We start from the raw sequence: 24,923 nt of genomic DNA on the forward strand, positions 1-24,923 counted from the left end.
GGGTCTTCCCCCCGCAGTGGTGTGCCCCCTGCCCTGCATGAACGGCGGCCAGTGCAGCTCGCGCTCGCACTGCCTGTGCCCCCCGACCTTCACCGGCCGCTTCTGCCAAGTGCCCGCGGGGGGGGCGGGGGTCGCACGGGCCGGGGGCGCCGGACCGCCCCCCCCTCCCCCCCCCGCGCCCCCCGACGCGCCCCCCGAGCCCGGCCCGGCCTCCAAGGTCGCCGTTTACGCCGTTCAGGTCATCGCCGACGGGCCCGGGGCGGGGGGCGCCGCCCCCCCTGAGCCCCCTCCCCCCGGGGGGGCCCATGGTGGTGGGGGAGGGGCGCACGGTGGGGGGGGGCACGGGGGGGGGCACGTCAGTCACGCCACTTTCGTCGTGCCCCTGGGACCCGGACACCACTCGGCTGAAGGTAATGGGGGGCTGGGGGGTCAGAGGGATTTGGGGAGGGGTCTCAGGGGTGGGGGGGGGCTGGGAGTGTTCAGGGGGGCTCAGGAATTGAGGGGGCTCGGGGGGGCTCAGGGATTTGGGGAGGGGGCTCAGGGTGCTCGGGGGGGTCTCAGGGGTTGAGGGGGCTGAGGGTGTTCGGGGGGGCTCAGGAATGGGGGGGAAGTTCTGGGGGGCTCAGGGATTTGGGGAGGGGGCTAGGGGGGCTTGTGGGGCCTCAGGGATTTGGGGAGGGGGCTCAGGGTGCTCGCGGGGGGGCTCAGGGGTGGAGGGGGCGTAGAATTCTGGGGGAGGGCTCGGGAATTGGAGGGGCTCAGGAATTGTGGGGAGGGGGCTCAGGGTGGTGCACAGAATTTTGGGGGGGCTGGGGGGGCTCGGGGGGGGCTCAGGAATTGGGGGGGCGCAGAGTTCTGGGGGGCTCAGGGATTGGGGGGGCTTGGGGGGCGCAGAGTTCTGGGTTTTGGGTTCGGGGGGTCTCAGGTGCCGGTTTTGGGGGGTCCCAGGTACCCAATTCGGGGGGTCCCAGGGTGTCAGTCCTGAGTCTGGGGGCTCTGGGGGGTCCCAGGTGCCGGGATTTGGGGTTTGGGGGGCCCCAGGTACCCAATTCGGGGGGTCTCTGGTGCCGGTTTGGGGGGTCCCAGGTACCCAATTCGGGGGGTCTCTGGTGGTGGGATTTGGGGTTTTGGGGGGTCCCGGGTACCCAGTTCGGGGGTCCCACCAGCCGCTCCCCCCAGCCCAGGTGCCCCCTCCCCTGGTGAACGTGCGGGTCCATCACCCCCCCGAGGCCTCGGTCCAGGTCCATCGCATCGAGCCGCGACCCCCCGAGGGGGCTCCCCGGGGTGGGGGGGGGCTCCTGGCCCACCCGGCCCAGCCCCCCGCCGGCAGCAAACCCCCCGCGCCCCCCCGGCCCCACACCCACAAACCGCTGGGCCGCTGCTTCCAGGAGACCCTCCCCAAACACTCGGTGAGGGGGGGGGCGTGGGGAGGGGGTTTGGGGGGTCTGGGGGCTTGGAGAGGGGATTTGGGGGGTCCAGAGCGGCTGGGGAGGGGGTTTGGGGGGTTTAGAGGGGCTGGGAGGGGCAATTTGGGGATCCAGGGACCTTTAGGGGGCAGGGGGTTGGGAGTTTTGGGGTGTTTTGGGAGTTCAGGGGATATTTTGGGGTGCTGACCCCTCCCCTAATGCTGCACCGAGTTCTGGGGGTCTCTGGGGGTGGGATTTGGGGTCTCGGGGGGGTTTTGGGGGGGTGTTTTGGGGTCTCGGGGGGGGTTTGGGGTCTCGGGGGGATATTTTGGGGTCTCTGGGGGTGGGATTTGGGGTTTTGGGGGGGTGTTTTGGGGTCTCGGGGGTGTTTGGGGGTCTCGGGGGGTTTTGGGGGGGAGTTTTGGGGGGTGTTTTGGGGTGCTGACCCCCCCTGCCCCCCCAGTGCGACAGTAACCCCCTCCCCAGGGTCACTGAGCCCCGGGGGTCTCTGGGGGTCTCTGGGGGTGGGATTTGGGGTCTCTGGGGGTGGGATTTGGGGTTTTGGGGGGTGTTTGGGGGTCTCTGGGGGTGGGATTTGGGGTGTTTTGGGGTGCTAACCCCCCCCCCGCCCCCCCAGTGCGGCAGTAACCCCCTCCCCAGGGTCACTGAGCCCCGGGGGTCTCTGGGGGTCTCTGGGGGTGGGATTTGGGGTTTTGGGGGGTGTTTGGGGGTCTCTGGGGGTGGGATTTGGGGTTTGGGGGTCTCGGGGGGTTTGGGGGGGTATTTAGGGGTGCTAACCCCCCCCCCCGCCCCCCCAGTGCGGCAGTAACCCCCTCCCCGGGCTGACCAAGCTCGAGGATTGCTGCGGCAGCATCGGCAGCGCCTGGGGACAGAGCAAGTGTCACAAGTGTCCCCACCTGCAGGGTGAGAGGGGGGACCCCTGAGACCCCCGACCCACCCTGACACCCCCTGAACACCCCGAGACCCCCGACTCTTGCCCCAGGGGGGATCCGGACCCCCAGAACCTCCCCAGAAATCCCCAGGATCCTCCTGGGACTCCCCAGGACCCCTCAGGAGCCCCCCAGAACCTCCCAGGACCCCCCAGGATCCCCCCAGGACCTCGCGGGACCCCCCAAAACCTCCCCAGGACCACCCCCAGGGTCCTCCAGGACCCTCCAGGATCCCCAAGACCCCCCCAGGACCTCCTGGGACCCCCCAAAACCTTCTCAGGACCCCCAGAACCTCCCCAAGACCCCCCAGAACCTCCCCAGGACCCCCCAGACCCTCCAGAACCCCCTCAGGACCCCCCAAAACCGCCCCCAGAATCCCCCAGACCCTTCAGAACCTGCCCAAGACCCCCCAAAACCTCCCCAAGACCCCCCCCAGGACCCCTCCCCAGCCCCATCCCGCCCCCCCCGGTGCCCCCTCAGCTCTGGGGGTAACTGGGGGGGGGTCTCGGGGCTGTTTCAGGGTCGGGGTCCCCGAAGGCGCCGCGGGGGGAGCGAGGGGGGGACTGTCCCCAGGGCTACAAACGCCTCAACAGCTCCCACTGCCAGGGTAGGGGACATGGGGACACTGGGGACACTGGGGACACTGGGGACACTGGGGACACTGGGGGGGCATTGGGGACACTGGGGACACTGGGGACATTGGGGACATTGGGGGGACATTGAGGGGGACATTGAGGACATTCAGGGACACTGGGGACATTGGGGACATTGGGGACATTGGGGATACTGGGGACATTGAGGGGACATTGGGGGACATTGGGGGGACATTGGGGGGGACATTGAGGGGGACATTGAGGGGGACATTGGGGGACATTGGGGGGACATTGGGGGGACATTGGGGGGGACATTGATGGGGACATTGGGGGACATTGGGGGACATTGGGGGGACATTGGGGGGACATTGGGGGGGACATTGATGGGGACATTGGGGGACATTGGGAACATTGGGAACATTGGGGGACGTGAGGGGACATTGGGGACATTGAGGGGACATTGGGGACATTGGGGATACTGGGGACATTGAGGGGACATTGGGGACATTGGGGACATGGGGGGCATTGGGAGCATTGGCGACATTGTGGGGGGGGCACAGGGGGGGATGTGGGGGGGGTGTTTGAGGGGACCTTGAATGTGGCCAGGTGTGTGTGGGGGGGGGGTCAGGTGTGGTCACACCTGTGCGACACCTGAGCCAGGTGTGTTCTACCTGTGCCACACCCATATCACCTGTGCCAGGTGTGTTCTACCTGTGCCACACCCATATCACCTGTGCCAGGTGTGTTCTACATGGGTCACACCCATGTCACATCTGTGCCACACCCGTGTCACCTGTGCTAGGTGTGTTCCACCTGTGCCACACCTGTATCACCTGAGCCAGGTGTGTTCTACCTGTGCCACACCCATATCACCTGAGCCAGGTGTGTTCCACCTGTGCCACACCTGTATCACCTGTGCCAGGTGTGTTCTACCTGGGTCACACTCATATCACACCTGTGCCACACCCGTGTCGCCTGTGCCAGGTGTTTTACCTGTGTCACACCTGTGTGACACCTGTGCCAGGTGTGTTCTACCTGTGCCACACCCGTGCCACACCCATATCACCTGAGCCAGGTGTGTTCTACCTGGGTGACACCTGTCACAGGTTCCAAGTGGTCTCAGTACCCAGCTCAGGTGTGTTCACACCCAGCTCAGGTGTGCTCTACCTGGCTCAGGTGAGCTCAGGTGTGCCATACCTGGCTCAGATGTGCTCACACCCAGCTCAAGTGTGCCGTACCTGGCTCAGGTGTGCTCAGGTGTGCTCACACCCATCTCAGGTGTGCTGTACCTGGCTCAGGTGTGCCATACCTGGCTCAGGTGTGCCATACCTGGCTCAGGTGTGCCGTACCTGGCCTAGGTGTGCTCACACCCAGCTCAGGTGTGCCATACCCAGCTCAGGTGAGCTCAGGTGTGCCATACCCAGCTCAGGTGGGCTCAGGTGTGCTCACACTCAGCTCAGGTGTGCCGTACCTGGCTCAGGTGGGCTCAGGTGTGCCGTACCTGGCTCAGGTGAGCTCTCCCTGCCGCAGACATTAACGAGTGTGCCCTGCCCGGTGTGTGCCAGCCCGGCGAGTGCCGCAACACCCAGGGCAGCTTCCGGTGCTCCTGCTCGGCCGGACACGTCCTGGGGCCCTCCCGGAGCCAGTGCCTGCGTACGGGGGGCTTGGGGGTCCTGGGGGGTCCTGGGGGGCCTGGGGGGTCCTGGGGGGTCCTGGGGGGTCCTGGGGGATCCTGGGGGGGCCTGGGAGGGTCCTGGGAGGGTCCTGGGGGGGTTCTGGGGGTCCTGGGGGTCCTGGGGGGGCCTGGGAGGGTCCTGGGAGGGTCCTGGGGGGGCCTGGGAGGGTCCTGGGAGGGTCCTGGGGGTCCTGGGGGAGTCCTGGGGGGGTCCTGGGAAGGTCCTGGGGGGGTTCTGGGGGTCCTGGGGGTCCTGGGGGGGTCCTGGGGGAGTCCTGGGGGGGTCCTGGGAGGGTCCTGGGGGTCCTGGGGGAGTCCTGGGGGGGTCCTGGGAAGGTCCTGGGGGGGTTCTGGGGGTCCTGGGGGTCCTGGGGGGGTCCTGGGGGAGTCCTGGGGGGGTCCTGGGAGGGTCCTGGGGGTCCTGGGGGAGTCCTGGGGGGGTCCTGGGAAGGTCCTGGGGGGGTTCTGGGGGTCCTGGGGGGTCCTGGGAGGGTCCGGGGGGGGTTCTGGGGGTCCTGGGAGGGTCCTGGGGGTCCTGGGGGGGTCCTGGGAGGGTCCTGGGGGTCCTGGGGGTCCTGGTGGGGGTCCTGGGGGAGTCCTGGAGGGTGTAAGGGAGTCCTGGGAGCCTCCCGGAGCCAGTGCCTGCGTACGGGGGGCTTGGGGGTCCTGGGGGTCCTGGGGGGGTCCTGGGGGAGTCCTGGGGGGGTCCTGGGAGGGTCCTGGGGGTCCTGGGGGAGTCCTGGGGGGGTCCTGGGGGGTCCTGGGGGTCCTGGGGCCCTCCCGGAGCCAGTGCCTGCGTACGGGGGGTTTGGGGGTCCTGGGGGTCCTGGTGGGTCCTGGGGGTCCTGGGGGGTCCTGGGGGGTCCTGGGGGTCCTGGGGCCCTCCCGGAGCCAGTGCCTGCGTACGGGGGGTTTGGGGGTCCTGGGGGGTCCTGGGGGGTTTGGGGGGGGTGCTGGGGGGTCCTGGGGGTTTTGTGGGGTATTTGGGGAGGGGTCTCTGAGGTCGTTGTGTCCCCCCCCTCCCCCAGGAAAGCAGAATCTGGGGTTTTGGGGCCTTTATGGGGTTTTATTGAGGTCTGGGCATTTTCCCGCGGTTTTGGGGATTCCTGTGGATTTTGTGGGGTATTTGGGGAGGGGTCTCTGATCTCTCTCTCCCCCCAGCGGAGCCGGGCGAGGAGCGGGGTCTGTGTTTCCGGCTGGTCTCGGGGTCCCAGCAGTGCCAGCACCCCCTGCCCACCCGCCTGACCCGCCGCACCTGCTGCTGCAGCGTGGGCAAGGCCTGGGGGGGGCGCTGCCAGCGCTGCCCCCCCGACGGCACCGGTATGGGGGGCTTTGGGGGGGCTGGGGGGGATTTGGGGGGATTTGGAGGGGTCTATTCCCCCTGCTCTCCCCCCATGGCACAGGTACAGGGGGATTTGGGAGGGGTTAGATGGGTCTGGGGGGGCTTTGAGGAGGCTTTGGGGGGCTTAGGGGGACTTTGAGGGCATTTGGGGGGGGGGTCTGGGGGGATTTGGGGGGGTTTGAGGGGGCTTTGGGGGATCTGCTGCCAGCGCTGCCCCCCCAACAGCACCGGTAGGGGGGGGTTTGGGGGGGCTGGGGGCATCTGGGGGGGGCTTTTGGGGGGTTTTGAGGGGATTTGGGGGGATTTGAGGGGGATTTTTGGGGCTTTGGGAGGTCTATTCCCAGTGGTCTCCCCTCATGGCACCAGTATGGGGGGATTTGGGGGGTCTGGGGGTGCTTTGGGGGGGATTTGAGGGGATTTGAGGGGTCTGGGGGGTTTTGGGGGGATTTGAGGGGGGTTTGGGGGGATTTTGAGGGGATTTGGGGGGAATTGAGGGGGATTTTTGGGGCTTTGGGAGGTCTATTCCCAGTGCTCTCCCCCCATGGCACCAGTAATGGGGGCTGGGGGCATCTGGGGGGGATTTGGGGGGGTTTTCAGGGGGGATTTGGGGGCTTTGGGGGGTCCTACTCCCCTGCTCCCAGTGCTCTCTCCCCATGGCACCAGCACGGGGGGATTTGGGGTGGATCTGGGGGGTCTCTACCACCCTCACAGCGCTGCTTTGTGGGTCTGGGGGGGATTTTGGGGGGGGGGGGTTCTGGGGCAGTTTGGGACCCCCTACTCAACCCCCCTCCCCAAACCTGCCCAGTGGGAAAGGGGTCTCTGGACCCTCCCCCAGGCAGGAACAACCACGAGCACTTTGGGGCACTTTTGGGGGTCTGGGGGGGGTCTGGGTCAGTTTGGGGGTCTCTCCCCTGACCCCCCTGACCCCCTGACCCCCCCAGCCGCCTTCAAGGCCATTTGTCCGGCGGGGAAGGGGTCCCAGGACCCTCCTCAGGATGGGGGAGCCAGGGGCACTTTTGGGGGTCTGAGGGGGGTCTGGGGGGTCCCATCTCGGTTTGGGGGTCTCCCCCTGACCCCCCTGACCCCCTGACCCCCCCAGCCGCCTTCAAGGCCATCTGTCCGGCGGGGAAGGGCTACCACGTGCTGACCTCCCACCAGACCTTGACCATCCAGGGCGAGAGCGAGTTCACCCTGCACATCCACCCCGACGGGACCCCCGAGAGACCCCCCCGGCCGCCCCCGCCCGCCCCCAGCCCCGCGCCGCCCGACGGGCCCCCGCCCCCAGGTCGGGACCACCCCCCCCAGGCCCACCTTGATGGGTCCTCCTGTGTCACCAAATGTCCCCAAGTGTCCCCCCATAGTCCCCCCACAGTCCCCAAATGTCCCCCCACAGTCCCCATGTCCCCAAATGGCCCGTGTCCCCAAATGTCCCCCCACAGTCTCCGTGTCCCCCCTCTTGCCCAGTCCTTGTCACCTCTTGCCATGTCCCTGTGACCCCCCCCCAATATAACCTGGGGCCCCCAATATCCCCTGTGACCCCCCAATGTCCCCATGACCCCCCAATGTCCCCTGTGACCCCCCCAATGTCCCCTGTGACCCCTCAATGGCCCCAGACCCCCCCATGTCCCCATGACCCCCCCCCAATGTCCCCTGTGACCCTTCCATGACCCCCCTGTTTTGTGTGTCCCCCTCCCCACAGCTGTGACCCCCCAGGCCGTGGTGAGTGTGGGGGGGGGACACGGGGAGGGGACATTGAGGGGGGGACACAGGGAGGGGACATTGGGGGAGGACAAGCATGATGGGGGGTGTCTGGGGGGGTCTGGGGGTGTCTGGAGGTGTCTGGGGGGGTCTGGGGGGTGTCTGGGGGGGTCTGGGGGTGTCTGGAGGTGTCTGGGGGGGGTCTGGGGGGTGTCTGGGGGGGTCTGGGGGTGTCTGGAGGTGTCTGGGGGGGGTCTGGGGGGTGTCTGGGGGGGTCTGGGGGTGTCTGGAGGTGTCTGGGGGGGGTCTGGGGGGTGTCTGGGGGGGATCTGGAGGGGTCTGGGGGGGTCTGGGGGCTGTCTGGGGGGGTCTAGGGGGGTGTCTGGAGGTGTCTGGAGGGGTCTGGGGGGGTCTGAAGGGTCGGGGGGGGTCTGAGGGCTGTCTGGGGGGGTCTAGGGGGGTGTCTGGAGGTGTCTGGAGGGGTCTGGGGGGGTCTAGGGGTGTCTGGGGGTGTTTGGAGGGTCTGGGGGCGTCTGGGAGTGTCTAGGGGTGTCTGGGGAGGGTCTTGAGGTCTCTGGGGGGTGTCTGGAGGGGTCTGGGGGTGTCTGGGGGGGTCTGGGGTGTCTGGGGGGCACAGAGGGGACAGAGGGGACAGGGCTGTCCCCCCCCAGCTGCAGCTCCCCGCCTTCGGGAGCCCCTCGGAGGAGCAGGGCCTGGAGCAGCCCCCGGGGAGCAGCGACACCCCCCGGTACCCCGGTAAGGACAGGGGACAGGGGGGGACATGGAGGGGGACAGGGGGGGGACAGGAGGAGGGACAGGGGACACGGGGGGACAGGGGACATGGGGGGGACAGCAGGGGGGACAGGGGACATGGGACACGGGGGGGACAGGGGACATGGGGGGACAGGAGGAGGGACAGGGGACACGGGGGGACAGGGGACATGGGGGGGACAGCAGGGGGGACAGGGGACAGGGGGGGACAGGGGACATGGGGGGACAGGGGGGGACAGGGGACAGGGGGGGACAGGGGACAGGGGGGGACAGGGGGGGACAGGGGACAGGGGGGGACAGGAGGAGGGACAGGGGACACGGGGGGGACAGGGGGGGACAGGGGACAGGGGGGGACAGGGGGGGACAGGGGACAGGGGGGGACAGGAGGAGGGACAGGGGACACGGGGGGACAGGGGACATGGGGGGGACAGCAGGGGGAACAGGGGACATGTGTGGAGGCGAGGGAGGGACAGTTCAGGGACAATTTGGGCTCAGTTTGGGGACAATTCGGGGACAGTTTGGGGACACTTCAGGGACAATTCTGTGACAATCCAGAGACAATTTGGTGACAATTTGGGGACAATTCAGGGACAGTTGTGGGACAATTTGGTGACAATTCAGAGACAGTTCAGGGACAATTCAGGGACAGTTTGGGGACACTTTGAGGACAATTCAGGGACAATTCGGGGACAGTTTGGGGACAGTTCAGGAACAGTTCGGGGACAATTCAGGGGCCATTCTGGGACAATTCGGTGACAATTCAGAGACAGTTCAGAGACAATTTGGTGACAATTCAGGGACAGTCTGGGGACAGTTTAGGGACACTTTGGGGACACCAGGACAAAGATGGGGACAGTGCCATTACAGTCTGGGGACATTTTGGGGACAAGAAGGAGAACACAGACGGGTCTGGGGGCGGGGCTGGCGCTGTCCCCCCATCCCAGCCCTGTCCCCACGGTGTCCCCGCGGTGTCCCCGCGTGTCCCCAGCGCTGGTGGCCCGGCCCACGCCCGCCCCGCTCTGGCGGCTCCCCCCGGAGCAGCTCACCCGGAGCGCGGCCGAGATCGCGCCCACGCAGGTCACGGGTGAGACCCAAGGGACCCCCAAAATCCACCCCAGGGACCCCCAAAACCCACCCCAGGGATCCCCCAAACCTCCCCCCCGGGACCCCCAAAACCCACCCCAGGGACCCCCAAAATCCACCCCAGGGATCCCCCAAAACCCACCCCAGGGACCCCCAAAACCCACCCCAGGGATCCCCCAAACCTCCCCCCCGGGACCCCCAAAACCCACCCCAGGGACCCCCAAAATCCACTCCCAGGGATCCCCAAAACCCACCCCAGGGACCCCCAAAATCCACCCCAGGGATCCCCCAAAACCCACCCCAGGGATCCCCAAAATCCACCCCAGGGACCCCCAAAACCCACCCCAGGGATCCCCAAAAACACCCCAGGGATCCCCAAAACCCACTCCAGGGATCCCCAAAAACACCCCAGGGACCCCAAAACCCACCCCAGGGATCCCCAAAACCCACCCCAGGGATCCCCAAACCCTCCCCCTGGGACCCCCAACCCCCCCCCCCCCCGGGACCCCCCAAAACCCCATCTGGGATCCCCAAAACACCCCGGGACCCCCAAAACACCCCTCAGAGATCCCAAATAACCCCCTGGGACCCCCCAAAACCCTCTCGGGATCCTCAATAACCCCCTGGGACCCCCCAAAACCCCCCAGGACCCTCTGAGATCCTCATGGGACCCCCAAAACCCCCTGGGATCCCCAAAATCCCTCTGGGACCCCCCTGGGACCCCTTGGGACCCCTCAATGCTCCTGGGGTCACCCCAAAATCCCTCTGGGACCCCTTAATGCTCCCAGGGTCACCCCAAAATCGCTTTGGGACCACTTGGAACCCCTTTGGGACCACTCGATGCTCCTGGGGTCACCCCAAAATCTCCTCTGGGACCCTCTTGGGACCCCTTGGGACCCCAAAAACTCCTCTGGGACCCTCTGGGACCCCTCAATGCTCCTGGGGTCACCCTAAAACCTCCTCTGGGACCCTCTTGGGACCCTTTGGGACCCCAAAAATTCCTCTGGGACTCCTCTGGGACCCCCTGGGACCCCCTTGGGACCCCTCAATGCTCCCGGGGTCACCCCAAAACCCCTCCCCGTGCCCCCCCAGAGACAGACGAGTGCAAACTGAACCGGAACATCTGCGGCCCCGGCGAGTGTGTGATGGGCCCGGGGGGCTACAGCTGCCTCTGCTTCCCGGGGTACCGCTGGCACCCCCAGCGCCGATACTGCACCGGTACCGGGGACACGGGGACATTGGGGGGCATGGGGGACATTGGGGGCATTGGGGACATTGGGGACATTGGGGGCATTGGGGACATTGGGGACATGGGGGACATTGGGGACATTGGGGGCATTGGGGACATTGGGGACATGGGGGACATTGGGGACATTGGGGGCATTGGGGACATTGGGGACATGGGGGACATTGGGGACATTGGGGGCATTGGGGACATTGGGGACATGGGGGACATGGGGACATTGGGGACATGGGGACATTGGGGACATTGGGGACATGGGGGACATTGGGGACATTGGGGGCATTGGGGACATTGGGGACATGGGGGACATTGGGGACATTGGGGGCATTGGGGACATTGGGGACATTGGGGGCATTGGGGACATGGGGACACTGGGGACATTGGGGACATGGGGGACATTGGGGGGCATTGGGGACATGGGGGACATTGGGGGCATTGGGGGCATTGGGGGCATTGGGGACATTGGGGACATGGGGGACATTGGGGGGCATTGGGGACACTGGGGGCATTGGGGGCATTGGGGACATTGGGAACATTGGGGACATTGGGGGCATTGGGGGCATTGGGGACATTGGGAACATTGGGGGCATGGGGGGTAATGGGGGTATTGGGGATATGGGGAGATGGGAGGCAGTGGGGACATTGGGGACATTGGGGACACTGGGGACATTGGGGACAGGGGGGGCATGGGGGGGCAATGGGGGTGTTGGGGACAATGGGGGGACATTGGGGATATGGGGGATGTTGGGGAGATTGGGGACATTTGGGATAGGGGGGACAGTGGAGATATTGGGGATATTGGGGACATGGGGAGCAGTGGGGACATGGGGGGACACAGGAGGGATGGGGGGGACAGTGCTGTATGAGGTGCGTGGTGGCACAGGGAGTGTCACACACATGGTGACACCTGTACCACACCTGTGCCACACCTGGGCCACACCTGTACCACACCTGTGCCACACCTGGGCCACACCTGGGCCACACCTGCCCAGGTGTGACCGAGTGCAGGACAGAGCCATGCGTGGCTGGGAGGGGTCACAGGGTCACACAGGCGGTGACACAGGGTGACACACCTGTCCAGATGTGAACGAGTGCGGGGCTGGGGGGGGGTGACAGGGTCACACAGGCAGTGACACACCTGTGACACACCTGTGCCACACCTGCCCAGATGTGAACGAGTGCGAGGCGGAGCCGTGCGGGGCCGGGCGCGGGGTCTGCATGAACACGGGCGGGTCCTACACGTGTCACTGTCACCGCGGGTTCCAACTGCGCCTGCACAAGGGGCTGCGCACCTGCACAGGTACGGGGGACACGGGGACACGGGGACATGGGGGAACATGGGGACATGGGGGACAATGGGGGGACATGGGGACATGGGGACATGGGGGGACATGGGGGGATGTGGGGACATGGGGACATGGGGGACATGGCGGGACAGGGGGACATGGGGGGATATGGGGGGACATGGGGGGACATGGGGGGGGGACAAGGGAGGCACGGGGGGTCATGGGGACATGGGGACAATGGGGGGACATGGGGGGATGTGGGGACATGGGGACATGAGGACATGGGGGGACATGGGGACACGTGGGGACACATGGGGACATGGGGGACATGGGGACACACAGGGTGTGGGGACAAGGTGGGGACAAGTGACGTGGCATGGGGGGGACACAGAACAAGGGATGGGGCAGTGGATGGGACTGGGGACGTGGGACGGGGCTGGGGACACTCCCCGGGGTTGGGGACACTCCCCAAGGTTGGGGACAGGGCTGGGGACACTCCCGGGGTTGGGGACACTCCTGGGGTTGGGGACACTGACCCCCTGTCCCCGCAGACATCGACGAGTGTGCCAAGGGTGACGTGTGTGGGGACGGCGGCACCTGCGCCAACGTGCCGGGACACTACAAGTGCGAGTGTCACCCGGGCTACCGCCGCAAGGGCTCCCGGCCACCGCTCTGCGAGGGTGACACTGCTGGGGACACGGCTGGGGACACCGCTGGGGACACTGGGATGGGGATGGGGTGGTGACATTGTGGGCCTGGGGACGGGACACAGGGTGGGGACACTGGGATGGGGATGGGGAGGTGACACCGGGGTGTGGGGACATTGGGTTGGGGACATTGGGATGGGGCTGGGGACACAAGGCTGGGGACATTGGGATGGGGCTGGGGAGGTGACACAGGGGACAGGGACATTGGGTTGGGGACATCGGGATGGGGAGGTGACATGGAGAGGGGACATCGGGATGGGGCTGGGGAGGTGACACGGGCTGGGGACATTGGAGTGGAGCTGGGGAGGTGACACCGTGGTGGGGACACTGGGATGGGCATGGGGACACTGGGATGGGGACACAAAGTCCCCGAGGACAGGGACAGGGCACCCCCACTGCAGGAGGCTGCGGGGTCTCCCCTGATGTCCCCAATGATGTCCCCAATGTCCCCAATGTCCCCAATGATGTCCCCAATGCTGTCCCCAATGATGTCCCCAATGATGTCCCCAATGATGTCCCCAATGTCCCCAATGTCCCCAATGATGTCCCCAATGATGTCCCTGATGTCCCCAATGATGTCCCCAGTGATGTCCCCAGTGATGTCCCCAATGATGTCTCCAGTGTCCCCAATGATGTCCCCGATGTCCCCGCAGACATCAACGAGTGCCTGGACGTGGGGACGTGCCCCGACTCCAAGTGCGAGAACCAGCCCGGGGGCTTCGTGTGCACCCCCTGCCCCCCCGGATACCGCGGCCTCAACGGGGCCTGCCTGGGTCAGCGCCCCCAGAGACCCCCGGGAGCCCCCCAAAACCCCCAGGACCCCTCTGGGACCCCCCCAGGACCCCTGGGACACCCCCAAAACCCGCCAGGACACCCCAAACTCTCGCAGGACCCCTCAAACCCAGCCAGGACCCCCCAAATCCCTGGGATCACCCAAACCCCGTCAGGATCCCCCAAAACCCAAGACCGCCCCCCAAAACCCTTGAGACCCCCCCCCCCAAAAAACCCCCAGGACCCCTTCAAACCCCCCTGGGAACCCCCCAAAACTCCCACCCGGGACCCCCCCACAACCCCAGACCCCCCAAAACTCCCACCCAGGACCCCCATCAAACTCCAGACCTCCAAAACTCCCTCCCAGGACCCCCCCACAACCCCAGGACCCCCCAAAACTCCCACCCAGGACCGACCCCCCCCCAAACCCAGACCCCCAAAACTCCCTCCCAGGATCCCCCAGACCCCCAAAACTCCCACCCAGGACCTCCTAGACCCCCCAAAATTCCCCCCCCCTCCCTCCCTGGTCCCCCCCAGGGTTGGGGGTCTGACAGATGTTGCCCCCCCAGATGTGAACGAGTGCGAGGCCGGGGGTCTCTGCCCGGGGGGCTCCTGTGTCAACACCCCGGGGTCCTACAAGTGCCAGTGCCCCCCCGGGCTGCAGCCGGCCCGGGACCCCCCCCGCTGCCAAGGTACCCCCAAATCCGGGGGGGTGGTCTGGGGGGTTTGGGGGGGTCTGGGGGTAAATTTGGGGATGGATTCTGGGGAGGTTTGGGGGGTTTTGGGGTGGATTTGGGGGAGTTTTTGGGGTCTGGGGGTGGATTTGGGGGGGTTGGGGATGGATTTGGGGGGTTTGTGGGGTTTTGGGGATGGATTTTGGTGGGTTTTTGGGGTTTAGGGGTGGATTTGAGGGAGTTTTTGGGGTCTGGGGATAGATCTGGGGGAATTTGGGGGTGGATTTAGGGGGTTTTTTTGGGGGGTCTGGGAGTGGATTTAGGGATGTTTCTGGGGTCTGGGGGTGGATCTGGGGAGGGATTTGTGGGGTTTGGGGATGGATTTTGGGGGGTTTGTCAGATTTGGGGGTGGATTTGGGGGGTGTGGAGTGGATTTGAGGGGGTTGTTGGGTTTGGGGATGGATTTGGGGGGCTTCGGATGCATCTAGGGGAGTTTTTGGGGTTTGGGGGTGAATCTCAGGGGGTTTGTCAGATTTGGGGGTGGATTTGGGGGGCTTGGGGATGGATTTGGGGGAGTTTTTGGGGTCTGGGGATAGATCTGGGGGGTCTGGGGGTGCATATGGGGGGTTTGTCAGATTTGGGGATGGATTTGGGGGGTTTGTGTGTGGATTTGGGGGTCTGGGGGTGGATTATGGAGGGTTTGTGGGGGTCTGGGGGTAGATCTGGGGGCGCTGGGGATGGATTTGGGGGGTTTTGGGGGGTCGTGGATGGATCTAGAAGGGTTTGGGATCTGGGGATAAATCTGGAAAGGTTTGGGTGGTTTTTTTGGGGGTCTCACCCACGGGGGTCTCATTTCTCTCGCCCCCTCCCCACAGACATCGACGAGTGCGAGTTCCCGGCCGCCTGCGTGGGGGGGGATTGTGTGAACACGGCGGGGTCCTACCGGTGCCTGTGTCCCCCCGGCTACGGGCTGGTGCACGGCCGGCGGTGCCAGGGTGAGAGGAGACCCCTCCCCAAATAAATAACCCCCCCCGGGTACGGGCTGGTGCACGGCCGGCGGTGCCAGGGTGAGAGGAGACCCCTCCCCAAATAAATAACCCCCCCCGGGTACGGGCTGGTGCACGGCCGGCGGTGCCAGGGTGAGCTGAGACCCCTCCCCAAATAAATAACCCCCCCCGGGTACGGGCTGGTGCACGGCCGGCGGTGCCAGGGTGAGCTGAGACCCCTCCCCAAATAAATAACCCCCCCCGGGTACGGGCTGGTGCACGGCCGGCGGTGCCAGGGTGAGAGGAGACCCCTCCCCAAATAAATAACCCCCCCCGGGTACGGGCTGGTGCACGGCCGGCGGTGCCAGGGTGAGCTGAGACCCCTCCCCAAATAAATAACCCCCCCCCGGGTACGGGCTGGTGCACGGCCGGCGGTGCCAGGGTGAGAGGAGACCCCTCCCCAAATATAAACCCCCCCCGGGTACGGGCTGGTGCACGGCCGGCGGTGCCAGGGTGAGCTGAGACCCCTCCCCAAATATAAACCCCCCCCGGGTACGGGCTGGTGCACGGCCGGCGGTGCCAGGGTGAGAGGAGACCCCTCCCCAAATATAAACCATCCAAATAACCCCCCGGGTACGGGCTGGTGCACGGCCGGCGGTGCCAGGGTGAGAGGAGACCCCTCCCAAAATAAACCCCCAAATACCCCTAAAACACCCCCAAATAAACCCCAAAACACCCCCAAATAAACCTCAAAATACCCCTACCCCTAAAACACCCCCCAAAACAGCCCCATAATCCCCCCAAAACAACCCCAAAACAACCTCCAAAATACCTCCCAAAACAGTCCCAAAACAACTCCCAAATAAACCCCAAACCGGCCCCAAATAAACCCCCAATTTAACAAACCTCATAATAAACCCCAAATTTTTTTGGGGGGGGCTGTTTTGGGGGGTATTTTGGGGCTGTTTTGGGGTTTATTTGGGGCCTATTTTGGGGGGTATTTTGGGGTTTATTTAGGAGTATTTTGCGGGTGTTTTGGGGGGTGTTTTGGGGCTGTTCTGCGTCTGTTTTGGACCTTATTTGGGGGTAGTTTTGGTTTTTTTTTGAAGGTGTTTTGGGACTGTTTTGGGGTTTATTTGCGGCCTATTTTGAGGTTTATTTGGGGGCTGTTTTGGGGGGGTTTTGGAGCTTATTTGGGGTTTATTTGGGGGCTGTTTGGGGGCTATTTTGGGGTTTATTTAGGAGTATTTTGGGGTTTATTTGGGGGTGTTTTGGGCCTGTTCTGGGGCTGTTTTGGGGGTATTTTGGGATTTATTTAGGGGTATTTTGGGGCTGTTCTGGGTCTATTTTGGAGCTCATTTGGGGGCTGTTTTGGGGCCATTTTGGGTATATTTTGGGGGTCCCACGAGCCCCAATCTCCCCCCCAGACATCGACGAGTGCGCGCTGGACCCGGGGCTGTGCCCCCCGCCCGGCACCTGCACAAACCTCGAGGGCTCCTTCAGCTGCCGCTGCCCCCCCGGGATGAGCCCCAGCCCCGACGGCCGGCGCTGCCTCCGTGAGGAGGGGGCTTGGGGACACCCCTGGGGGGTCCTGGGGGTCCCTGGGGGTTTGGGAGGGTCCTGGGGGGCTTTGGAGGGTCCTGGGGGGGTCTGGGAGGTCTCTGGGGACTTGTGGGGGTCTGGGGGGTTTGGGGGGGTCTCTGGGGGGTCTCTGGGGGTTTGGGAGGGTCCTGGGGGGTGTTTTGGGGGGTCTTTGGGGGGTCTCTGGGGCTTCGAGAGGGTCCTGGGGGGTCTCTGGGGGTTTGGGAGGGTCCTGGGGGGCTTTGGAGGGTCCTGGGGGGTTTGGGAGGTCTCTGGGGACTTGGGGGGGTCCTGGGGGGGTTTGGGGGGTCTCTGGGGGGTCTCTGGGGCTTCGAGAGGGTCCTGGGGGGGTTTGGGGGGGTCTCTGGGGGGTCTCTGGGGCTTCGAGAGGGTCCTGGGGGGTCTCTGGGGGTTTGGGAGGGTCTTGGGAGGTGTCTGGGAGTTTGGAGGGTCCTGGGGGGTGTTTTGGGGGATTCTGGGGGGGTTGGGAGGTCCTGGGGGGGTTTGGGGCATCTCTGGGGGTTTAGGGGGGTCTCTGGGGGGTCTCTGGGGGTTTGGGGGGGTCCTGGGGGGTGTTTTGGGGATCCCTGGGGATTGGGAGGAAATCTTGGGGGTGTTTTGGGGGGTTCTGGGGGGTTTGGGGGGTCCTGGGGGGGTTTGGGGGGGTCTCTGGGGGGGGTCTCAGGAGGTTTGGGGGGTCTTTATTTCATCCCTGAATGACCTTTACGAGACCCCTAAAGGATCTTTACGAGACCCCTGAAGCCTTAAGAGCTTTGGGGGGGCTCTGGGGGGTCTTTGGGGATTCCCAGCGGTTCCGGGGGGTCTCTGACACTCCCCCGACCCCTCCCCACAGCTCGGGAGCCCCCCGCCCCCCGGAAGGAGTGTTACCTGAGCCTGGAGCTGCCCGTGTTCTGTGACGCCGTGTTGGGGACAAACGTCACCCGGGGGGAGTGTTGCTGCTCCGTGGGGGCGGGCTGGGGGGACCTGTGTGAGGGTGTACCCCTGCCCCCTGCCCTCCTCGGGTGAGTCGGGGGTCCTCAGGGGGCGGGACCCCATTTAAACCCCGGCTTTGGGGGTCCCAAATGGTGGGACCCCATTTAAACCCCGGCTTTGGGGGTCCCTGAGAGGTGGGACCCCATTTAAACCTGGTTTTGGGGGTCCCCAAATGGTGGGACCCCATTTTCACCCTGTGTTTGGAGGGGTTGGGGGTCCCCAACCCTTTCCACCTCATTTTTGGGGATCCCCGAATGGTGGGACCCCATTTCCAGCCTGTTCTGGGGGGTTGGGGGTCTCCAATCCATTTCCCCCTCATTTTTGGGGGTCTCCGAATGGTGGGACCCCATTTCCACCCCATCTTTGGGGGGCTTAACCCCCCCAGAAGAGTTTTTGTCACTCTGCCCCCATAAAAGGGTGTCCTGGGGACAATTTGGGGACACCGGGGACACTTTAGGGACACCAGGGGCAGTTTGGGGACACCAGGGGCGGTTTGGGGGGTCCTGGGGGATATTTTGGGGGTTCAAGACCCCCCCTGATGGTTTTTCCCCCCTCCCCAGCCGAGTTTGTGTCGCTCTGTCCCGACGGGAGGGGGATTTATCCAGGACGACAACGGGCTGGACTTCGGGGTCCCGGCCCACCGGGGTGAGACCCCCCTGTGTCCCCTGTGTCCCCCCATGTCCCTCAATGTCCCCCCATGTCCCCCAATGTCCCCTCAATGTCCCCCCAATGTCCCCCCAATGTCCCCCCAATGTCCCCCCAATGTCCCCCCAATGTCCCCCCAGTGTCCCCCAGTGTCCCCCAATGTCCCCATTTAAATTTAGGGGAATTTACCCCCTAAACCCCCTCCCCAATTCCCATCCCGAGGGGTTTTTCCAGGGGGTCTCCTTGTCCTCTTCAATCCCCTTTTTTTGGGGGTGGTCCCTGTCCTTTGAGGGTGTCCCTGACCCCCCAAACCCCCCCGGGGGTGTCCCTGACCCCCCAACCCCCCCCGGGGGTCTCCCCCACCCCCCAGACATCGACGAGTGCGGCCTCTTTGGGGACGAGATCTGCAAAGGGGGGAAATGTGTCAACACCCAGCCGGGCTACGAGTGTTACTGCAAGGCCGGATTCGACTACGACAGCGCCCTGCGGCAGTGCCTGGGTCAGGGGAGGGGTCCCCAGGGGTCCCCAGGGGTCTTTGGGGAGTTGGGGGTCGTGGGGAGCAGAGGGGTCCAGAAGTGACCCAGAGTGTTGGGGGGTATTGGAGGGTTCTTGGGAATGATGGAGATTCTGGGGGGAGTTTGGGGGGGTCTATGGGGGTTTTGGGGGTCCCCAGGGGGTCCTGGGGGTCCTTGGGGGTTCTGGGGTCGTGGGGGGTCATGGGGGGTCGTGGGGAGCAGAGGGGTCCAGAAGTGACCCGGAGTGTTTGGGGGGTATTGGAGGGTTCTTGGGAATGATGGAGATTCTGGGGGGGTCTATGGGGCTTTTGGGGGTCTTTGGGGGGCTTTTGGGGGTCTCTGAGGGTTTTGGTGGTCTCTGGGAGTGTTTTGGGGGGGTCCTTGGGTGGGTTGGGGGGTCTCTGGGGTGTTGGGGCCAAGGGAATCCCTGCAGGTCCTGGAGGTGTTGGGGAGGGGTCCCTGGGGATCCCAGGGGATTTTGGGGATCCCAGTGGCTTTCGGGGGTCCCGAGGGGGTTCCGGGGGTCCCGAGGGGGTTCCGGGGGGTCCCGACCCGCCCCTCGCCCCCTCCCCAGACGTGGACGAGTGTCTGGACGAGTCCAACTGCGTGGACGGGGCGTGCGAGAACACGCGCGGCTCCTTCCGCTGCACCTGCGGCCCCGGGGCGCGGTACCACCCGGGGCTGCGCCGGTGCCTGCCGGGCCCGGGGCCAGGTGAGACCCCTGAGACCCCCTGAGACCCCCTGAGACCCCCCTGAGACCCCCGGGCATGGGGAGAGACCCCTGAGACCCCCGGGCATGGGGAGGGGGCGCGGTACCACCCGGGGCTGCGGCGGTGCCTGCCCGGCCCAGGTGAGACCCCTGAGACCCCCTGAGACCCCCTGAGACCCCTGAGACCCCCTGAGACCCCCGGGCATGGGGAGGGGGCGCGGTACCACCCGGGGCTGCGGCGGTGCCTGCCCGGCCCGGGGCCAGGTGAGACCCCCGGGGGGACTGAGACCCCCCTGGGTACAGTGAGACCCCCCCGGGGGGACTGAGAGACCCTCAGGGCATGGGGAGACCCCCAGGGGTCCTGAGACACCCCTGGGACCGGGGAGACACCCCCCGCGGGGATCCTGAGAACCCCCCGGGAATGCTGAGACCCTCCCAGGGAACAGTGAGACCCCCACCCTCCCCCCCGAAAGTGAGACCCCTCCCCGCAATGTGAGACCCCCCCGAGCATGCTGAGACCCTCCCCTGGTACAGTGAGACCCTCCCCCAGAAAGTGAGACCCCCTCCCAGAAAGTGAGACCCCCCAGGGCACTGTGAGACCCTCCCCGAGCGTGCTGAGACCCCCTTCTGAGAACAGTGAGACCCCTCCCCTCCAAACTAAGACCCCCTCCAGGGCACTGTGAGACCCTTCGGATACAGTGAGACCCCCCCCCCAGAAAGTGAGACCCCCCCCCCCCAAAGTGAGACCCCCCCTCAGAAAGTGAGACCCCCCCCCCCCAAAGTGAGACCCCCCCCCAGAAAGTGAGACCCCCCCCCCCCCCAAAGTGAGACCCCCCCCGCAGAAAGTGAGACCCCCAGGGCACTGTGAGACTCTCCCCACAAAGTGAGACCCCTCCCCACAAAGTGAGACCCCCAGGGGGGTCAGTGGGGGGTGTCCAAGCCCCCTCCCCACTCAGCAGAGCCATGGATATTTCAGTGGGTGGGGGGCAGCGGGGGAGGGGATTGATTTGGGGTTTCTCTGGGGAAGGGTCTGACAATCCCTGACCCCCTCCCCAATTCCCGGTCCCACAGAACGCCCCCCGCCCCCGGAGCGCCCCCCGCCCCCCGAGCGGCGGGACGTGTGTTGGCAGCGCCGGGGGACGAGGGGGTCTGTGGGCGCCCCTCGGGGGGGACCCCTCACCCTGGACGAGTGCTGCTGCCGGGGGGGCGCCGGCTGGGGACCCCACTGCCGGCCCTGCCCCCCCCGGGCCCCGGGTGAGCCTGGGGAGGGGGTTTGGGGGGGTTTGGGGGGGGTTTGGGGGGGTTGAGGGGGGGGTTGTGGGGTTTTAGGGGGCTTTGGGGGGGGGTTGGGGGAGGGCTATGGGGTTTTAGGGGGTTTGGGGTCTCTGGGGTGGGGTTTGGGGGGGGGGGCTGTGGGGTTTTAGGGGGGCTTGGGGCGTGTAGAGGGGGTTTGGGGGGCTCTTTATGGGATTTAGGGGGGGCTGTGGGGTTTTAGGGGGTTTGGGGTGTCTAGGGGAGGGTTGGGGGGTCCTTATGGGATTTGGGGGGGGTCTGAAGGGTCTTAAGGGGGTTTGGGGTGTCTGGGGTGGGGTTGGGGGGTCCTGGGAGCTCCAATAGGATGGGGGGGAGCTCTAGGGGGGGGCTAAAGGGGATTGGGGGGTATCCTTATGGGATTTGGGGGGTCTATGGGATCTGGGGGGGCTGTTGGGGGTCCTGGGGGGGCTGTTGGGGGTCTCAGGGGGTCTGACATGGGGGTCTCCCCCCAGGCCTGCCGTGCCCCCCGTGCAGAGCGAGAGCAATTCCTTCTGGGACGTCAGTCCCCTGGGGCTGGGGGCGCCCCGCAGAGGTGGGACCCCCAAACCCCCCCCAGGGGTCCCAAATCCCCCTGGAGACCCCAAATTCACAACTGGGACCCCAAACCCCCCCAGGGGTCCCAAATCCCCTCGGAACCCCCAAATTCACCCCCAAACTTTAGCCTCTCCAACCCCTGGTGTCCCCCCCCCACAAACCTGACCCTGAACCCCCTCCCCTTTGCGCTGGGCCCCCCGAGGGTCCCCCCAAACCCCTCAAATCCCCCCTAGGGGTCCCAAACCATCTTGGGACCCCCAAATTCACAACTGAGACCCCCAAACCTGCACCCTAACCCCCCCCCCCAGGGCTCCCAAACCCTCTGGGGACCCCAAATTCATAACTGGGACCCCAAACCCCCCTCGGGACCCCCAATTTACAATTGAGACCCCCAAATCCCATAACCCCTCCCCAGGATTCCCAAACCCTCCTGGGACCCCCAAATTCACCCCCAACCCTTGAGCCCCTCCAACCCCTGGTGTGTCCCCCCCCCCCAAAACCTGACCCTGGACCCCTCCCCTTTGGGCTGGACCCCCCGAGGGTCCCCCGAGGGTCCCCAGCCCCCCGTGTCCCCCAGGTGAGGAGAGCTCCGAGGAGGACTCAGCCGAGTGTCCGTGTCCCGGGGGGGTCCCGGGCCGCTGCCTCCGCTCCCCCCGGGGGGGGCTGTGAGTGTCCCCCCGGCTTCCAGCCCGACCCCAGCCGCACCCGCTGCCTCGGTGAGACCCCTCCCCAAAACCACGGGGGGCATCAAATCCCTGCCTGGGACCCCCAAACCCACCCGGGACCCCCTGAGTGACCCAAAATCCCCCCAGGACCCCTGAGTGACCCTAACCCCCACCCTGGGACCCCCTGAGTGACCCCCAACCTCCCCTGGGACCCTCAAATCCACCTGGGACCCTCTAAGTGACCCCAATTCCCACCCTGGGACCCCCTGAGTGACCCCCAACCTCCCCTGGGACCCTCAAATCCACCTGGGACCCCCTAAGTGACCCCAATTCCCACCCTGGGACCCCCAAATCCACCTGGGACCTTCGAGTGACCCCAAATCCCACCCTGGGACCCCCCGAGTGACCCCCAAACCCATCCCAGGACCCCCAAGTGACCCCTAAAGCCCCACCTGGGACCCCCAAATCCACCTGGGACCCCCCGAGTGACCCCCAAGCCCCTCTGGGTCCTTCGAGTGACCCCCAAAACCCAATGGGCTTTGAGGGTCACTCGGTGGTCCCAAGGGCGGTTTGGGGGTCCCTCAGGCGTCCCAGGGTTGGGTTTAGGAGTCATTCAAGGAGTCCCAGGTGGATTTGGGGGTCCCAGGGGGGTTGAGGGTCACTCGGGGGGGGGTCTCTGACCTTTTTCCCCCCTTTTTCCCGCAGATATTGACGAGTGCCGGGACCCCCGGGGGTCCCCCCGCTGCCCCCGCGAGCGCTGCATCAACACCCCCGGCTCCTTCCGCTGCCTCTGCAAGGCCGGGACCAGCCGGGCCCGCCCGGGGGGGCTCTGCCTCCCCCAGCGCCGCTGAGACCCCCCGGGAGCGCCCCCGGAGCCCCCAGACCCAAATAAAGGATGTGGGGGAATGGTCATGAATTCTGGTGTTTGGGTGGTTGGGGGTGGAGGGGGGTTTTGGGGGGGGTTGAGGGGGGGATTGGGGGGTTTGGGGGGTCAGAGGAGGGTTTTGGGGGGGATTTTGGGTTTTTTGGGGGGGGATTTGGGGGGTTTGAGGGGGGATTGGGGGGTTTGGGGGGTCAGAGGAGGGTTTTGGGGGGGGTTGTGGCAGTTTGGGGTGTTTGGGGAAGGGTTTGGGGGGTGTGGGAGAGATTTGAGGTGAAATTGGGGGAATTTTGGGGTGAAATTAAGGGAAATTTCGGGGTAAAATCGGGGGGATCTGAGAATGAAATTGAGACCATTCGGGGGGAATTTGGGGGTGAAATTGGGGGGATTTGGGGATGAAATCAGGGGGGATCTGACGATGAAATCAGGAAGGATTTGGGTAAAATCGGGGAAAATTTTGGGCTGAAATCGGGGGGATTTTGGGATAAAATCGCGGCAATTCCCGCGTAACTCGTGGCCACGCCCACAACACAAAACCACGCCCACAACAAAAACCACGCCCACACACAAACCGCTTCCCTCATAGACCACGCCCACTAAGCCACACCCACCGCGCTTCGCCCAATCGCGGGCGGCGGCGCGCGCAGGCCCCGCCCACTCCCGTCGTGCCCCGCGCTGCCCGCGGTGAGGGGCGGAAGCGGCGGGAGCGGGACGGGCCCAGGACGGGCCCAGGACGAGCCCGGGGGGCTCCGGGACGGGCCCAGGACGGGCCCAGGACGGGCCCGGGGGGCTCCGGGACGGTTCCGGGACGGCTCCCGGCCCCCAGGGAGGGTCTGCGGGCCCGGCGTGGGCACCGGCACCGGTGAACGGCCCCCGGGGTTCCGCGGTTTGGGGGGTTCCGGGAAGGGGGGGGGCGGTTCCCCTCAATCCCCCCTCAGGGCGGCGCAGGCCTTGAGGCGCTGTAACCCCCCCGTGCCCCTGTTCCTGTGCCCCCTCAGGACCCCCAACCCGTAATTTCCCCTCGCAGAGGCTGCTGTTCTGTCTCCCCGCCTCGCTCTGTCCCTGGGACCCCCCCATTTCCCCCTGTGAATCCCCCCTAAATCCCCCTCCCCATAACCCCCCATTTCCCCCTGTGAATCCCCCCCTAAATCCCCCTCCCCATTTCCCTTGGGACCCCCCCCTTTCCCCCTGTGAATCCCCCCTAAATCCTCCTCCCCATAACCCCCCATTTCCCCCTGTGAACTCCCCCTAAATCCCCTCCCCATTTCCCTTGGGACCCCCCATTTCCCCCTGTGAATCCCCCCTAAATCCTCCTCCCCATAACCCCCCATTTCCCCCTGTGAACTCCCCCTAAATCCCCTCCCCATTTCCCCTGGGACCCCCCCAAAATTCCCCATTTCCCCCTGTGAACCCCCCCTATAACCCCGCCTTTCCCCCTGTGAATCCCCCCTAAAGCCCCTCCCCATTTCCCCCTGGGACCCGCTCTATTTCCCCACCATGGGGCTGAAATCGGGGGGGATTTGGAGCTGAAATCTGAGAGAATTTGGACCTGAAATCCGAGGGAATTTGGAGCTGAAATTGGGGGGAATTTGGGGCTGAAATTGGAAGAATTTGGAGCTGAAATTGGGAGGATTTTGGAGCTGAAATCCGGGGGGGAAATTCGGATTTAAACCCCATCCCCTTTTCCTTCCCACGCCCACTCCTCCCACCCCCAGCCCCCCCCACACCTCCCCCAATCCCCCTCCCCACTCCAGCCCCCCAATCCCCCTCCCCACTCCAGCCCCCCAATCCCCCTCCCCACTCCTGCCCCCCACAACCCCCCCAATCCCCCTCCCCACTCCAGCCCCCCAATCCCCCTCCCCACTCCAGCCCCCCAATCCCCCTCCCCACCGCAGCCCCCCG

The 24,923-nt window shown here is 65.7% G+C and overlaps 1 protein-coding gene across 1 annotated transcript; it reads left to right on the forward strand.

Moving 5' to 3' along the window:
• Positions 1-22: 22 nt before the first annotated feature.
• On the forward strand, positions 23-22,992 carry LTBP3 (latent transforming growth factor beta binding protein 3; the record flags this gene model as incomplete). Its single annotated transcript, XM_083881327.1, is given in 26 exon segments — positions 23-130; positions 239-410; positions 1,180-1,409; positions 2,225-2,330; positions 2,877-2,963; positions 4,480-4,602; positions 5,786-5,944; positions 7,066-7,251; positions 7,666-7,685; positions 8,336-8,420; positions 9,424-9,519; positions 10,611-10,736; positions 11,930-12,061; positions 12,599-12,727; positions 13,408-13,527; positions 14,095-14,217; positions 15,075-15,194; positions 16,613-16,741; positions 17,620-17,759; positions 17,761-17,788; positions 18,320-18,351; positions 18,353-18,404; positions 18,775-18,903; positions 19,494-19,631; positions 20,700-20,882; positions 22,847-22,992. Coding segments are annotated over 26 exon segments (3,084 nt in total). The 5' UTR covers positions 23-37.
• Between the last annotated feature and the right edge of the window lie 1,931 nt (positions 22,993-24,923).

Source organism: Zosterops lateralis (genome assembly GCF_965231275.1).
Source record: "Zosterops lateralis genome assembly, chromosome: 33".
Classification (NCBI taxonomy): domain Eukaryota; kingdom Metazoa; phylum Chordata; class Aves; order Passeriformes; family Zosteropidae; genus Zosterops; species Zosterops lateralis.